At 44.7% G+C, this 16,708-nt stretch overlaps 1 protein-coding gene across 4 annotated transcripts in view; it reads left to right on the forward strand.

Moving 5' to 3' along the window:
- The first annotated feature begins 5,165 nt into the window (after positions 1-5,165).
- The window catches only part of LOC135288996 (ras GTPase-activating protein 1-like), a 166,931-nt gene continuing 155,388 nt past the window's right edge, over positions 5,166-16,708 (forward strand). For all 4 annotated transcript variants that reach the window (XM_064402374.1, XM_064402373.1, XM_064402375.1 and 1 more), the window contains exon 1: positions 5,166-5,870. In XM_064402374.1, coding sequence (XP_064258444.1) covers positions 5,410-5,870 — 461 coding nt within the window. In that variant the 5' untranslated portion in view covers positions 5,166-5,409. The remainder of the gene's footprint in view (positions 5,871-16,708) is intronic.

Below are 16,708 nucleotides of genomic sequence, written 5' to 3' on the forward strand. Positions count from 1 at the left end.
CTGGTAGCTGGTAATGTGGTGGGGCCTCCTCAGCACATGTCACTTGCTCCTCTTCCTCTTCAGATGATACTCCAAAATTCTCACCTTGAGCCCAGTTTGTGATGATTTCCAAGATCCCAGGATGATTAGAATTTCCTATCTGAGCTTGCTGTGTGATGAGAATAATCCACATACTCCAGGTAACATCAGTGGCATGCTGTGTTGCAGGGACTTTCCCTTTGAACATCCAGCCCAGCACTGGTAGTCAGGGTGCCAGAAGGAGCTGTGCTTCAGTGCCAATCACTTCTGAGGCAGCTTGAGCCCCTTCATATTCTGCTAAGATCTCTTTTTCAGGTGGGGTGTAGCCAGCCTCAGATCCTTTGTATCTGCTACTCCATAACCCCAGAGGTCTTCCTCGAGTCTCTCCAGGTCCCTTCTGCCAGAGGCTCTAGGAAGGACCATTCTCCTTGGCCGCAGTGTAGAGCACATTTTTCACATCCTGTCCTGTCCTGACTGGCCCAAGGGCCAAAAAGCTGGCCCAAGGGTTCAAAATCTTATTGTTGTTGTTCAGGGCCCCACTTGAAATTGTTTTTCTTTGGCATCAAAAGGTAGAGTGGTCTTAGAATCTGACTGTACTCTGGGATATGCATCCTCCAAAAGCCCACGGTGCCTAGGAAAGCCTGTGTTTCTTTCTTGCTGGTTGGTGAGGACATAGCAGCTATCTTGTTAATCACTTCTGTTAAGATCTGTCAACATCCAGCTTGTCACTTTACTCATAGGAACTGAATTTCCTAGGCCAGTCCCTTGACCTTACTTTGTTTAATGGGAAAAGCCTCTTTCAGGAGAATCTGGATTATTTTCTCCCCTTTCTCAAAAACCTTCTCAGCCATGTTCCGCTATATGATGATGTCATCGATGTTCTGTAGATGTTCTGGACCCTCACCCTTTTCCAGTGCAGTCTGCATCAATCCATGGCAAATGGTAGGGCTGTGCTTCTACCCCCCAGGGGCAGTCAGTTCCAAATGTACTGCATGCCCCTCCAGGTAAAAGCAAACTGTGACCTGAACTCTGCTGCTAAAGGGATAGAAAAAAAACATGTTAGCAGTATCAGTAGTGACACCACTTTGCTGCCTTGGACTCCAGTTCATACTGAAGTTCCATCATGTCCAGCATAGCAGCACTCAGTGATGGTGTGATTTCATTCAGGCCATGATAATCCACTCTTAGCCTCCACTCTCCATTAGACTTACACACAGGCCATATGGGGCTATTGAAGGATGTAAAAGTTTTTGCTGACCACTCCCTGGCTCTCCAGATCATCTTATGGATGGGAATCAGGGAGTCTCAGTTTGTGCTGTATTGCTGATGATGCACTGTTGCAGTAGCAATTGGTACCCGTTGTTTTTCAACCCTCAGGAGTCCTACAGCAGAAGGGTCCTGTGAGGAACCAGGCAAGGTGTTCAACTGTAATGCCTTCTGTCTCCAGAGCAGCTATCCCAAAAGCCTACCGATGTCCCACTGGGTTTTTGAAATACCCTCTCCTGAGCTAATCTATGCCAAGGATGCACGAGGCCTCTGGGCCAGTCGCAATGGGGTGTTTTTGCCATTTCTTCCCTGTCAGGCTCACTTCAGCTTCCAGTAGTCAACTGATGAGACCCCCCGTTACCCCAGAAATGGAAACATGTTCTGTCCCCTACGTGTCCCAATGGCATCAGAGTACATTGCATACCAGTGTCAACCAAAGCTTTATATTCTTGTGGGCCTCATGTGCCAGGTCATCAGATCCACACAGTCCAATAGACCTGATTTTCCCTGGCCTCTACCTGGCTAGAGGCAGGGCACCTCTAGTTCCAGTCATTGTAGTTATTGCTTCCTCCCTGTGCATACATCCTGGAGGTCTCTTCAAAGGGAACGGACATGTCATCCTCCCTTTTGCTATACCTAGGAGCTCACCCATGGGAAATTGGAGCTACATTCATCTTTGATAAATTTCCTTTGTTAGTAGTTTCTTCTTTTAGTTTACATGCCTGTGCTGCTAGCAAATGGCTGTGTGGTATTTAGTTGCCATCTAGGGTTGAACCATGACACCTGTACACATGCTGCTGCCCTTGAAGGCACTTAGAAAAGACTGTCTCATAAAGGAAATCATAAATATTTACACTGCATTTCTAGATTTCAGAATATCACTTCTACAAAAGCAACAAGATTGTGATAAAATCATTTTACTTGAAAATCTCTGAGGAACACCAAACAGCACTAAATACAAGCCCATAGAGACAGTAAACTATAAGATTATTTGACATTACAAATATAATGCTGAAATATGATAATACAGGAATCAAAGTCAGAAGAGATTGCTACTGAAGCTGCAATTTCTTAAAGAGAAAAACATCATGGTACAAATGTGTTAGAATCCTGTAAACTGAGGACTTGAGCTTGATTCTGCTTTCATTGACACTGGCACAAATCCAGCATAATTCCACTGATATAAGTGGTGTAACCAGAAACAATTTTTGCCTTTAGTAGGAATGATATGAAACTTTATTTCAGCAGATAAAAATATGTTGACTGGAAAGCTGTTAAAGTGGGAGTATTAGTTTGTTTTAGTGGCCTCAGGAGAAACTCACTTAATACTTTTGGGTAATACAAAGTTTTAAAAACTTGAATGTTGCAGTTCGTTTGAGGGAGGCTCCCCGAGGAGTCCCCGGAAGGCCCCCTAAGCTGTATGTTCGCTGGTAGCAGCAGGCAGGCAAGAAGACTCCACACATTTTCTGAGGGTGCTAAATAGATGAGGGTTTATTGGGGGTCCCACCCCCGGGAGCAGCATGGTTACTGAGGGAGAAGAGGGGAAGGGGGAGGGAGGGGAAGAGAGGGAGACCCTAGGAAGAAAAGGGCTAAGAGAGGGTCTGGTCTCCCTCTAACAGCCTAACAGGGAGATTCAAAGTGGGTGCGGAATAAGACTTGGGCCACTGGGATTACAGATACATGATACTTCAGGGGAGGATCACAGGCTTGGAATGAACCGTACATTTTCGAGGGGTGAGACAGAGCATACCATTTAACTAAAATGCAACACCACACTTGAATGCTTAGATGCCTTCTGAAAACTCTTGAGAGACATGCAAGTGTTAATGTGCTATTTTTTGTTAGCATTTTTAATAATGTAAAAAGGATACCTACATGTTATATTGCCTGGTAATTTGTCACGTAATGTCTTGATCATGGAGGTACCTACATATTAGGTGAACCTAATGTATTCAAGTAAACCCACTGAAGTTACCAGAATTAATTAATGACAAAGATAAGCTTGGGTGTGAAAGCTCATGGGCTTGGGTAACAAGAAAAAAACCCTTATAATTTCAGGAAAGTGCAGATTAAATACATTTTTAATAGCAATGTAGCAGCCCATGGAGGACCCCATGCTGGAGCAGATGGATGTGCCCTGAAGGAAGTTGCAACCCATAGAGAGTCCATGTTGGAGCAAGCTCTTGGCAGGAACTGCAGTTTGTGGAGAGGAGCCCACATGGGAACCTGTTTTCTGGCAGGAACTGTGGCCTTGTGGAGGACCCACTCTGGAGCAGTCTGTTTCTTATAGACTGCAGCCTGTGGGAAGGACCCACACTGGAGAAGTTTGCGAAGGACTGTCTCCCATTGGAGGGACCCCACGGTGGAGCAGGGAAAGTGTGAGGAGGAAGAAGCAGCAGAGACAATGCATGATGAACTGATCACAACCTCCATTCCCCATCTCCCACCACCATTTGGAGGGGGAAGGAGGTAGAGGAGTTGGGAATGAAGCTGAGCCTGGGATGAAGGGAGGGATGGGGGGGAGGGGGGGGAAGATTTGTTCTTATTTCTTATTGTATTACTATCTGTTTAATGGGCAATAAGTTAAGTTAATTTCCCCACATCAAGTCTGTTTTGCCTGTGAAAGTAATGGCTGAGTGATCTCCCTGGCCTTATCTCAACCCACAAGTTTTTTGTTGTGTTTTCTTTCTGTCTTCTTGGTAGATGGGGAGTGAATAGAACATCTTGGTGGACATCTGGTACTCAAGGTCAAACCACTATACTATACAAAATTCCATCTCATTGATCAGTGCTGTCATTCTGTGTGAAGACAGGCCCAGAAGTGGTCAATTAACACTAGATCTTTTGAATCTTTCTGGGGTTTTTGCATCTAGGCTTTTAGGAGGTATTTTTAAAACACTGTACAAGCACCGCAACTTCCACTGTGCTGAAAAAGTCTGGATCCAAGTACCAGAGCATCAAGAAAAACTACCCCATAGTACATTCTGTCAGAATACTCCCCGATTTTACCTAGAAACTAACCCACCGGTAAGGCCCTACTTGCAGCTTGAAGCATAGCATTGTCTGAATAAGCACGTGAGTACCCAGCGAGACCTTAATCACTGTGTATTTGGCGGCTGGACACGAAAACCGATTTCTTCTCAAGCCTCCGCTTCCTCCACCCCTAATGGCTAGAGCCTGTGGCATCGCCCCTCGCCCGGATCTGCTCCCCTCTCCCCCGCACTGTAGCATCCTCGCTAGGGTGCCTCACTAGAAGTGTTCTCCCTGTAGGCAGCAGCATAGCATTGACCAAATTCCTGCTTTTGTTTGGTTGGTTGGTTTTGGTTTTGTTGCACTGGAATGACCCGCGAACAGCCCTGCTTTCCCTATAGACCTACGTATTTATTGCTTCACGCTTTGTTAGTGCAAGAGACTCGCACAGTTGTTCTCAATTTCGATGCCGTAGTTCGGGAGAAGAACAAACTTTGGCACGATCTGGGGAGATCTGCCTTTTCCTGTTTGGTTGTTGTGGCGTCATTTGGTGTGGGGTTTGGTTTTTTGTTTGTTTGTTTGTTTTCTCCGAGGCAGGAATGGTGGGGGGCTCCCTATTCTTTTCTCCCCTCCCTGTATCCCTTACACTTCTCAAAAGGGAGTAGGGAACCCCCATTTTCTTTATTAGCTACCGTATGCTCCGCGCTCTGCTGCCTACTCCCTACATGAGAATGCGATTGAGATACTAAACGGGCAAATGCCGCTCACCAATCTGCCCTTTTCTCTGTCGCTAGCTAACTAGCTTCCTCCCCCTTTTCTTCTTTGTCCCGCCCATGCAGTCGCGTGCCCTCGCTGCCTTTTGGGGGAGGGGTGGGGTGAGAGCGTAGAGTTGTATTTCCGCAAGAGTTGCTCCCCTTGCGGCTGCAGGGGGGTAAAGCATTAGTGCTGGGGTCTTGAGGAATTACTCTAGGCACTCAGACGGTTATTGTTCAGAGCCTGTCTGCTAGAGAAATCTTCTCCTAGTGCTAGCTCCACTCCCAGCAGGCGGAGGCGCGGGGAGTAGGAAGTCGTCGCGGGGAGTAGGAAGTCGTCGCCACCTCCCCGGAGTGCTGCGTTCGGCGGGGGAGGTGGAGGTAGGAGGGAGTGAGGCTCAACATGATGGCGGCTGAGGCTGGGGTTGAGGAGGGCGGCTCGGTTACTGCTGCTGGGATGGTGGGAGCTATTGGCGGAGCTGAGTCGGAGCACTACCCCACGTTATGCCGGGGCAAGGAGCTGGGGTCGCAGGGCCCCTTCCTGGCTGGCTCTGGCGGGAACAGCCTGGGCCCTGGCGGTGCGGCGTTGTGCTCGGCGCTGGGGCTCCTGGCGTTAAGCTCTGGGCCTGCCTCTCTGGCGTCAAGAGACGCACTGTCAGCAACTGGACAAAGGCCGGAGGTGTCCGGAGAGGTGCTGCTCCCACCCAAACCCAGCACTGTCGCCTTTCCCCCGCTGCCGCCGCCGCCACAGCCACCTTCCTTGGCGGGGGGGCTGGGGATTGTGGATGAAGGCGACTCGTTGGATGGGCCCGAGTATGAAGAGGAGGAGGTGGCCATTCCGCTCAACGCTCCCCCCACAAACCAGTGAGTAGCAGCGTTTCTGGACCCCGTCGGGTGTCCGCCACCCCTGGATGTTTCCCCCGCGGGGAAGAGGGGCGCCGCAGTGGGCAGCGCGGCGTCAGGCCCACGCACTTTCTCAAACTCCTGTAGAAGTGTCGTATAAGTTTTTCATTAGGTCATGTTTGGAAAGAAAAAACAATTGAAACAATTAAGCCTTCGTTAATATTTTAATTATACTTTTCCTTCTATCAGCTTGATCGTGATTCCTACAATGCAAGTTATATAAAGAAACTTGCGCTAGAGGCAGAGCAGTTCTCCAGTTATATTTTGCGAAATAAAAAAAAATCATATAATGTTATATAGAGTTCACGTAACTGGCAAGTGTGCTAAACAACCTTTGGATTTAACAATGAACTAATTCCAGGAAGTCTGCAGATTTACATAAAAGGGTAGCAAGGCTTGTGCCCTGTTTTCGCTGGGATACAGTTAATTTTCTTCCCAGTAGCTGGTATAACGCTGTATTTTGGATTTAGGATGATAATAAGGTTGATAACACATAGATGTTTTTAGTTGTTTCTAAGCAGTGTTTACACTAAGTTAAGGACTCTTCAGCTTTTCATATCACCTCACCAGCAAGTAGGGTGGGAGGGAACATAGCCAGAGCAGGTGATCCAAACTGGCCAAAGAGATATTCCATACCATATGGCATTATGCTCAGCATATAAGCTAGAGGGAAAGTTGTCTGGGGGTTGCTGCTCAGGAACTGGTCGCCGGGTGGTGAGCAACTGCACTGTGCATCACTTGTTTATCACTAGCTTATTAGTGGGGGGAGGAGTGAGTGAGTGGCCGTGTGGTATTTAGCTACCCACCAGGTTAAACCACGATAGCTTGTATTGGAACAGCCCTCAAGTAAGTACCTTATTCTCCCCAAAATGAAACCGTTTCAAAGGCTTAAATTGCTTATGTTGGCATATAGAAATATGTTATTTCTGAAGTTGTAGTAAGTATAGAGAATAACATGGTTTCAAGGTAGAGGATGGCAGATATATTCAAGGCATAGGTCAAAATTCATCTGAAAACCCATCTGAATTTCAGTTCATTTTTACCATCTTTCATAACTGGTGTTGGAGAGTTCATTTCTGTAATATTAAATGTTTGTTTCTTAAAGTAATCTCTAACCATGGCAGGCTTTCTACTAATCCTTACCTCTTTTGATTTCTTGACTTTTTGTGAAAGGTAATAAAGAATAAGACCTTGTTTTGTGAAGACAGTGTTTGAATAGTCCTAAAGTTTTATACTTCCATAAAGAGCTAGCAATATAATCAGGCAGTTTAAGATAAAGACTGAGGAGGGAAGTAGAGGCACATGAAGGTGAAGTTACTTCTTCAATATTGTGTAGTATGTCAGAGAGAGACAGTATCCTGTTCTTCTCTCTGAAAGATCACACTGGTTTTTCTGTTAGAACTGGTCATTATGTATCTCAGAAAGTAAGGTTGTGCTTTTTTTCAAATATTTTTTAGAAAGAGAGGTAATTCTTGGTGAATGATCATGTATTTGATACTAAGTAATCATTACTACTTTCACAATTATAAGTGGATTTTGCTGTCAGAGTATTGTAACTCGCATTATAGCGTGAAGGTTAACTTTTATAAATGAGGATACAAAATTTCTGACAAAAAGCATGACTGCGAAGGCCCTGATTTTCTCTGTTGGTCCATGAGGCTATTTAGCTTGTTAAGACAAAAGCTATATTGAAGCCTTTGCAGGACCAGCATAACTGTGTAGCTGAGTATTTGTTCTTGTGGGTCCTTCAATATAAAAACATTTAGGCAGCAAAATAGATGTTGAAAAATTGATTTAGAAACTTATATCTCCATCTACTTACCTGTTTTTTCTTTGTAACTTATAAATTTTGTGACTTTTAAAAAAAAAAAGTTGGCTAATTAAAAATAATCAGAATTTCTTTTCTCTTTCATACATCTATTTTGATACAAAGTAATTTTTTTACCATTGTCAGTTAAGTAATTTAAATTAGCTGCATGTTGATAGTAAGTTTTATTCTTTCAGTCCTGGTGCTTTATTTTGGAAGCATACTTTGCAGTCATACCATCTGTTTTTATAGACTTGAACAAAGATCTGTCACTTTAATATTATAAGCAAACACCTAATACACTTCCTCTTTTCCAAGTACCTCAGGAAAATGGGAATAAATTGTAATATGATTAATTTTGTAGCAGTGGGAGAAGCTTGTCAATATGTAACAAATTCTGCTAATTAAAATACTCAAAGTCCAAAGTATGATTGATTGATATTTCCCTTTGGTCATTGTAACAGCCTAAGGAGGCATTGCCAAGCTATAGGTTCAGGATACAGTAAGAGATGCTGGACCAAACAGCTTTAGGGATAAACAAGCTACTGCTAAATAGAGATCAGTAGTACAATTATCTGTGTTTTTACAACACATTCAGTAATTCACTAGTACAATTATCCAGGTCAAAGCAACAGCAAATCAAATCGTTTACCAATACTGGGCTAAACTTAATACCCATGAGTGCAAAGGCTTACATAACCATGGTTATTGAGCAGGGTGGCAAGAAGCAGGGCATGGCTTCTTTGGATGAATGACACAGACCAGCTGATGCACTCAGGGAATTCAGAATTCCATGACTGGGCTGACCTCTTTAATTGTTGAATTGTGGAAGCACTATGTGGACATGTTAACCAATCATCACACATCCTACCTCTGTTTCAGTTCTGTCCTTAGTGTGCAGAGGGCATGCAAATACTGTGCAAGGCAATGTGTCACAATCCTGAATGAGACTGACTTAATGATTGTCTGTTCGGTGTATACTTTTTCATTTGAGTATAGAAGTAGTATATTAATGCTGTAGCTTAATGGTAGGTGGGAGGCACAGGATGCTAGGTAATAGAGTGGACAATTCCCTTTGTGTGTTGGGTGTTTTTCTCTGCACTATCTACCCCATCTGCAAAGCTTACTGCCAGAGGCTGATGGCAGTCTGAAACGGTGTTACAGAAATGCCTACAAAGTTAAGGAATGAATGATACTTAATTTACTAGTAAACTGGTAATATGTGAAATAGTTTAGTTGTTTATGTATTTGAATAAAAAACTTAAAGTTGACAAGATATATCTTAGTGTTGAATTAAGATGGCAAAAGCAGTTCCAGTATATTCTGACACAATTCATATTTTCATATGGTGTTTCTTTAAGTGGTGATTATCATGTTGAAATGAAAATCCTTTGAAATCCTTTGATAACAAAAATCCTTTCCATGGTAGATATATTGTTACAGTCACTCTTGGTATCTGTTGAGACAACATTAGTGAGGAAAAAAAAAAAAGAGAGAGCTGGGTAGAGAAGTATTTAACAAATGTGGTTTGAGTAAAAGGAAAAAATATTTTGTCTCACTGTAGTGTGAAGTTATAGTTTCTTCAGCTGAATTTGTCAGAGGTAGCAAGTCCAGAGTTCTGCAGCATTTGTTTATTTCAGTAGCTAATAAAATGTTTTTCTGAAAGTGCATAGCTTTACAATAATTATTGAAGGCTATACTCCATACCAAAGAATAAATTTGTATTGCATTGAAAACTGAGGGGAAATACTATTGGCATGTTTGGACTCTACATCTTCTCTAAGCAGCCTGTGTCCAGTGCTCAGTCACCTTCACAGTAATAAAAAAAAATTTAAAAAAAAAGTGTTTCCTCATGTTAAGACAGAATCTCCTGTGCTTCAGATATAGCCCATTGCATGTTGTCCTGTCACTGGGCATGACTGACAATAGCCACTCTGTCATCTTTGCACTCTCCCTTCAGGTATTTGTACGTTGATGAGATCTCCTCTGATCTCTTGGCTAGACAGCTTTTCCTCATAGGAGAGATGCTTCAGTCCCTTCATGGCCCTTTCCTGGACTCACATCAGTATATCTGTGTCTCTCCTGTACTGGGGAGCCCAAAGCTGGACATGGGACTCCAAATGTGGCCTCACCAGTGCTGAGTAGAGGTGAAGAATCACCTCCCCCAACCTGCTGGCAACATTCCTTCTAATGCAGCCCATGATACCATTTGCCTTCATTGTAGCAAGGGCACATTGCTGGCTCATATTCAACTTGGTGTCCACCAGGATTCCCCAGGTCCTTTTCTGCAAAACTACTTTCCAACTGGTAAGCCCCCAGTATGTGATTAGTGCCTGGGCCTATTCTTCCTCAGGTGCAGGATTTTGCACTTCCTGTCATTGAACTGCATGAGATTCTGGTCAGACTGTTTCTCCAGCCTGTCAAGGTTCCTCTGGATGGCAGCATGACCCCTTGGTGTTTCAGCTGCTCCTCCTGGTTCTGCAAACTTGCTATGGATATGCTGTGCCTCATTGTCCAGATCATTAATGAAGATGTTAAACAGGACTAGATCCAGTATTGACCCCTGGGGTACATACTGGCCTCCAACTAGATGTGCTGCTGACCACCACTCTCTTGGCCTTGATGTTCATCCAGATTTCAGTCCACCTCACTGTTTGCTTATCCTGCCCATATATCAAAAGCTTCTCTATGAGGATCATATGAGTGTCTCAGTCTCAAAGACAAATGTCTGTCAAGGAAGGCGGAAACCTCCCTTGGAATGGAGAATATGACCCTCTTCCCTCCGAATTACTATAACTCTGAAATTAAGGGGCTTTCAGGCAAGATATGGGAAAAGGAATAACAGTTCTTTACTAGTATGTATATGGATAACAAAGCAAACAAACAACAATAATGGCAGCAATAACAAACAAAACCAGAAACCCAGTAACAGCCTTCTCTGGGGTGTCAGGAACTTTCCCCTTTGGTGTAGTTATGGTCACAGCCGGCAGGGGCGCTGATGGCTCCCCAGCCGGGCAGGGCAGGCGCGATGATTCCCCTGCGGCTGCAGGGGGCGCTGTGGCGTGAGTTCGGCCGTCTCTTTCATGTGGACAATGGCGGATGCAGACGGCGGAAAGCGATAGAGAAGGGGCTTCCCTTACAAACCTCCACGGGCAGCCGATCCCGGTGCCCCCTCTGGATAGCAAAAGGAGCTGTAGCAGGGACCTCGGAAGCACCAAGCTGGAATGGCAGGGACAAGCAAAAAAAAAATAAATCCCAGAGTGGTAGACGAGATGTATCAGAAACTCAGCAGCTGTAGCTGGAATCACAGAACGTCCCAGCAGGCAGGGGTTGCGGGGTTACAGTGTAGCAAAAAACCGGAGCAGTGGCAAAGAAAGGGCGGGGGCCGGGCAGTGGCAGCCCAGCTCCCGAACCCGGCTGGGAGAGGCTCCCTTGGAGGGGGAAGGGGCTCGGGGATCCCGGAGTTTCCCCTGAGGCACTCGAGCAAATGATGAAGGGTCCTTTGGTGCGGTAGGGTGTTAATAAGGTCCCAGTGCAACGGCCGCTCTTACGAGCAGAGCTCCACTCACGGTAGAAGGCAGCAGGAGACGGAACCTCGCAGTGGTGGCGAATTCTTCTCACAGCGATAGCAGCCTGTTTCCCTTCTGAAAGCCGAGAAAGCAAGAGAGAGGTAGGAGCTGCACCCAACCCCTTCCCCCAGCCCAAATCTCAAGGTATATCTGCCCTTCTCAGAGAAACCCCTCAGCTACCACAGTAAAGCCAGCTGCACTCCTCCCCCTTCTCTGTGGTTATTTCTGTTGTTTCTCTTAAGTACCAATCGTTATTGTTTTTTAGCAAGAAAATGGGAGAAAATTCCCTAAGAGAAAGAAAACAGAAAGGAAAAATCCTAACCTCCAACAGAGAGATAATGTCAAAAGCTTTCTTGAAGTCCAGATAGACAACATCCATTGCTCTCCCCTCATCTGCCAAACCAGGCATTTAATCATAGAAGGTTATCAGGTTGGTCAAGCAAGACTTCCCCTTTGTGAAGCCATGCTGACTACTCCTTGTAACTTTTCTTGTCCTTCACCTGTGTGGAAGTGGTTTTCAGCATCAGGTGCTCCCTCACCTTCCCCAGGGATCATGATGAGGCTGACTGGCCTGCAGTTCCCTGGGTCCCCTTTCTTTAAGATTCAGGTGACATTTGCTTTCTTCCACTATTTGGGCACCTCTTCCAATTGCCGTGACCATTCAAATATTATGTAGAGTGGCCCCACAATGATATCAACCAGCTCCCTCGGTGCTCATGGGTGTATCTCATCAGGGCCTGTGATCTTATGTACGTCCAGTTTGCTGAAGTATTCCCTGACTTGATCTTCTTCCAGCAAGAATACATCTTTCTTGCTCCAGCCTTTCTTCTGGTCTCTGGGACTCAGGATTTCTGAAGGCCAGTGTTATGATCTGGTTATTAAAATTATTAGAAATGCCTCTGCCTGAATTAAGGTGCAAACAAGACCATATGCCAAAGTCAATAGTATGGGTTTTATTTAATAGTAAATATAAGAGAGAGAGAAAGAGAGACAAAAGAAGAGAAATAAATAGAAAATAGGTAGGGGGACAGAAAGAGAGTGACAGAGAGAGAATAAAGAAAATATCACCATCCGTGGATCCCAATGATGTTCCATTGATCCTTTCCAGCTGGTCTTCTTGGTGGTGAAGGTCCCCCAAAAAGCATAGAACCTGATGGGTTAATATAAGTAGTTCAGGATAGGTAGGAAAACCCAGGCACCTCCCTGGTGGGGGGGTTGCCATTGTTTGACACAGACTCCGAATTTGTTACATCACATGCAGTCCTGTGGTGCAAGGCCTCAGGAATTACTTTGGGGGGACAGTTCGGGGGGGGGGGGTGTCTTTGATGGATTAAGACATCCTCTCAGTTGTTTCTCACAAGAATGTCCCATGGATGTAGCCTTCCTGGGGTTGGGGGTTCCATAGCCAGTTTGTGTAAGGGAGGATGGATGGGTTCACTGCCCCTGAGTAGAGGTTATGACACACCGAAATTTCCTCCCACATCGGTTATAGGGGGAAATCTGTGCAAACCTGCTCCCAGCAAATGCGTCTGTGGGCTACGGCCTCCCCCACCCCAAAACAAGCCAGGGATGATTCTTAGCATAGCTGCTGGGTTTGGCTCTCATTCTTTTCCTTGTTTACTTCTCCCCAGGCCTGAGATGACTGAAGAATGGGTTTCCCTTTGTCTAATCTCAGCAGTTTGACTTTCAGTCCAAAGTTCTAGTCAGGCATCTTTAGGGAGGGGTAGGCTTCAGTGGCTTCTTTATACAGTTTTGCTATAATGGGAAAAATTATTTTATAACAATGTTTAAGGCATTAATCATTTCAGTCCCTGACAGTTGGTCTTGCCAGTAAAGACTGAGGTGAAGAAGGCATTCAGTACCTCTGTTTTTTTCCATGTCCTTTATCACCACAGCCCCTGCCCCATTCAGCAGTGGGCTCATGTTTTCCCTAGGCTTCCTTTTGTCACTTGTGTACTTATAGAATCCCTTCTTGTTGCCTTTGGTTTAGGTGATCCTTGAATATTAACGAGCTTTCTTGGGCTCCCCTTCTTTCCAGGGCATTATCCCATGGGACTCTTCCAAGGAGATCCCTGAAGAGGCCAATACTGCTCTCCTGAAATTCAGTATTGTGATCTTGCTTTTTGCCCCCCTGAATTCTGCCATTTCATGGTCACTGTAGCCAAGGTTACCTTTGGCCTTCACATTCCCAATGAGCCTCTCCAGGAACCTCCTTGACTGCTTATGTCCTGATGTGTTGTTCTTCTAGCAGATATTGGGGTGGTTAAACTCCCTTTGTGGATGTAAGTCTAATTCTAACTGTCTGCAGCTGTGATGTAACTTGATTTTAGTGTATAAAATTTCTCTTCTGTTTTGCAATTAAAGTAGTGAGAAGGTAACCTTTTTTATCAGGTAACAAGTGTTTCTTACTAATGCCTGTTTTTGAATTGCAGAGGGACTATAAACACCTTATTTTGGGTAGTTTGCTGATTTATCCAGATTTTATAATTTGTGTACTTGAAGAATAGAATTATACATAAATATGGTTATATTTCAGTCTGAATAGATGATGTCACAAATACTATTTTAAAACAATGGTTAGGAGCAGCAGAACAAAACTGTATTTTAACCTTATGTTGGAAGTGAAACAGTAAGTAAACTGAAAATAAGTACATGTATGGGTATGTAGGGAAAAAAAAATAGGGAGGCCAAAGCTCAGTTAGAATTTAAGTTGACAACTTTTGTAAAGGATAATAAAAATGTTTTTACAAATATATTAAGGGCAAAAGGAAGGGTAAGATCAACCTTTGTTCTCTACTGGATGAGGGAGGGAACTTAGTAACTGCAGATGAGGAGAAGGCGGAAGTGCTGGTTGGTAGATGGTGTCAAGGAGCAGAATGGTCCCCCTGTTATCCAGGGAGGACGCAGTCAGAGAACTGCTGAGCCACTTGGATGTTCATAAATCTATGGGACCAGATGGGATCCATCCCAGGGTGATGAGGGAGCTGGCAGATGAGCTTGCAAAGCCACTCTCCATCATTTACCAACAGTCCTGGCTCACTGGTGAGGTTCCAGATGACTGGAAGCTGGCCATTGTGACACCCATTCACAAAAAAGGGGTGGGAAGGAGGATCCTAGTAATTATAGACCAGTCAGCCTGACCTCAGTACCTGGCAAGATAATGTAGCAATTTATACTGAGTGTCATAATGCAGCATCTACAGGATGGCCAGGGTATCAGTCCCAGCAAGCATGGGTTTAGGAGGGGTAGGTCATGTTTGACCAACCTGATCTCCTTTTATGACCAGGTTACCCGCTTGGTAGATGTGGGAAAGGCCGTGGATGTTGTCTGTTTGGACTTCAGCAAGGCCTTTGACACTGTCTCAAACAGCACGCTCCTGGAAAAGCTGGTAGCCCACAGCTTGAACAGGAGCACTCTTTGCTGGGTTAAAAACTGGCTGGATGGCTGGGCCCAGAGGGTGGTGGTGAATGGTGCTGCAACCAGCTGGCGGCCAGTCACCAGTGGTGTTCCTCAGTGTCTGTGCTGGGGCCAGTTCTGTTCAATGTTTTTTTTGATGACATGGATGAGGGTATTGAGTCTGTCATTAGTAAATTTACAGACGACACTAAGCTGGGAGCGTGTCGATCTGTTGGAAGGTAGGAGGACTCTGCAGAGAGACCTGGAATGGTTGAATGGATGGGCAGAGTCCAATAAGATGACATTTAATAAGTCCAAATGCTGAGTCCTGCATTTTGGCCACAATAACCCCCTGCAATGCTATAGGCTGGGGATGGTGTGGCTGGACAGTGCCCAGGCAGAAAGGGACGTGGGGGTACTGGTCAACAGCCAACTGAACATGAGCCAGCAGTGTGCCCTGGTGGCCATGAAGGCCAATGGCATCCTGGCCTGTATCAGGAATAGAGTGGCCAGCAGGACTAGAGAAGTCATTCTTCCCCTGTACTTGGAACTGGTGGGGCCGCACCTTGAGTACTGTGTCCTGTTCTGGGCTCCTCAGTTTAGGAAGGACATTGAGATGCTTGAGCATGTCCAGGCAAGGGCAACTAGGTTTGTGAGGGGCTTGGAACACAAGCCCTATGAGGAAGGACTGAGGGAGCTGGGGTTGTTTACCCTGGAGAAAAGAAGACTCAGAGGTGACCTTTGTCACGGCTGCAGCTGGTCTGTAGCTGCAAAGATAAATTTGGCCATAACAGACCCCCAAACTCGACCAGAATAGAAGTAAACAAGTCCCTGGGTAACCAAAGATAGGATGGATTTGAACCCAAGCAGGGAACCCCAGCCAATCCCATTCAACCCTGAATGCAGACATATCACTGGCCAGAGAGCTGGGCAGTGCTGAAACCTTGACCAATCAGTTGTCTAAGCCTGGGAATTTTGAACTCCCTTTATAAGGGGGCAGCCATAATAAATCTTTGTTGTTTGTCTCATGATCATCAGAGAGTTCTGTCTTTTCTGTCTCCAACCAACGACCCAACATAATAGACCTTATCACTCTCTACAACTTTCTGAAAGGTGGTTGTAGTCAGGTGGGGGTTGGTGTCTTATTCCAGGCAGCAACTGACAGAACCAGAGGACGCAGTCTCAAGCTGCATCAAGGCAAATATAGGTTGGATATTAGGAAAAAGTTTTTTTATGGAAAGATTGATAAAGTACTGGAATTGTCTGCCCAGAAAGGTGGTGGAGTCACTATCCCTGAATGTGTTTAAAAAAAGACTGGATGTGGTACTCAGTGCCATGGTTTAGTTGAGGTGCTAGAGCATGGGTTGGACTCGATAATCTTGAAGGTCTCTTCCAACCTAGTGATTCAGTGATATAAATGGAAGCTTCACCTTTGGAAAAACAAAAGTGGAAGAACATTTGATGCTGGAAAACAGTTAATAGAGGAATTTTCTGGGCTTTTGTTGGGTGCTTTTTGTTGTTTTGTTTTCTTTTGTTCAGTACTTCTAATTAACATCAAAGGTTATTTTATCTTAATAGTAAATAGAGACTCAACCTTTACTTTATGAATCTTTTATTTTGTTGTATATTTTCTGCCACAACTTCAATATGGGACTTATGCACTTCACCTGCTAGCATACCTTATTGAGAAGCATACTGTCATGCTATATTTCTTCACCTTTTGTTTTCCTTTTTTTTTCCTTTTTATGGTGGAAGAACACTGATTCCCCTGTTAGATTTTTTGTCATAGGATCATGCCTGTCATAAATTCTTAAGAAATCTGCAGTAGTTTTCCCTTTTAACCCATATCTTCCTTTTTCCTTTAAAAAACCAACCAACCAAAAAAACCCCATTGGTATTTAGGCACAATAAGAGGACAGAGGAAGCATCTTATGTCAACACTGTGTTTGTGTTGCACGGAAGTATTCCAGTTAAATGAGAATGGCACCAATAAAATTTTACGGGTTCCTGACAAGATCCTTCTACTG

Source organism: Passer domesticus, chromosome W, assembly GCF_036417665.1.
Source record: "Passer domesticus isolate bPasDom1 chromosome W, bPasDom1.hap1, whole genome shotgun sequence".
Classification (NCBI taxonomy): domain Eukaryota; kingdom Metazoa; phylum Chordata; class Aves; order Passeriformes; family Passeridae; genus Passer; species Passer domesticus.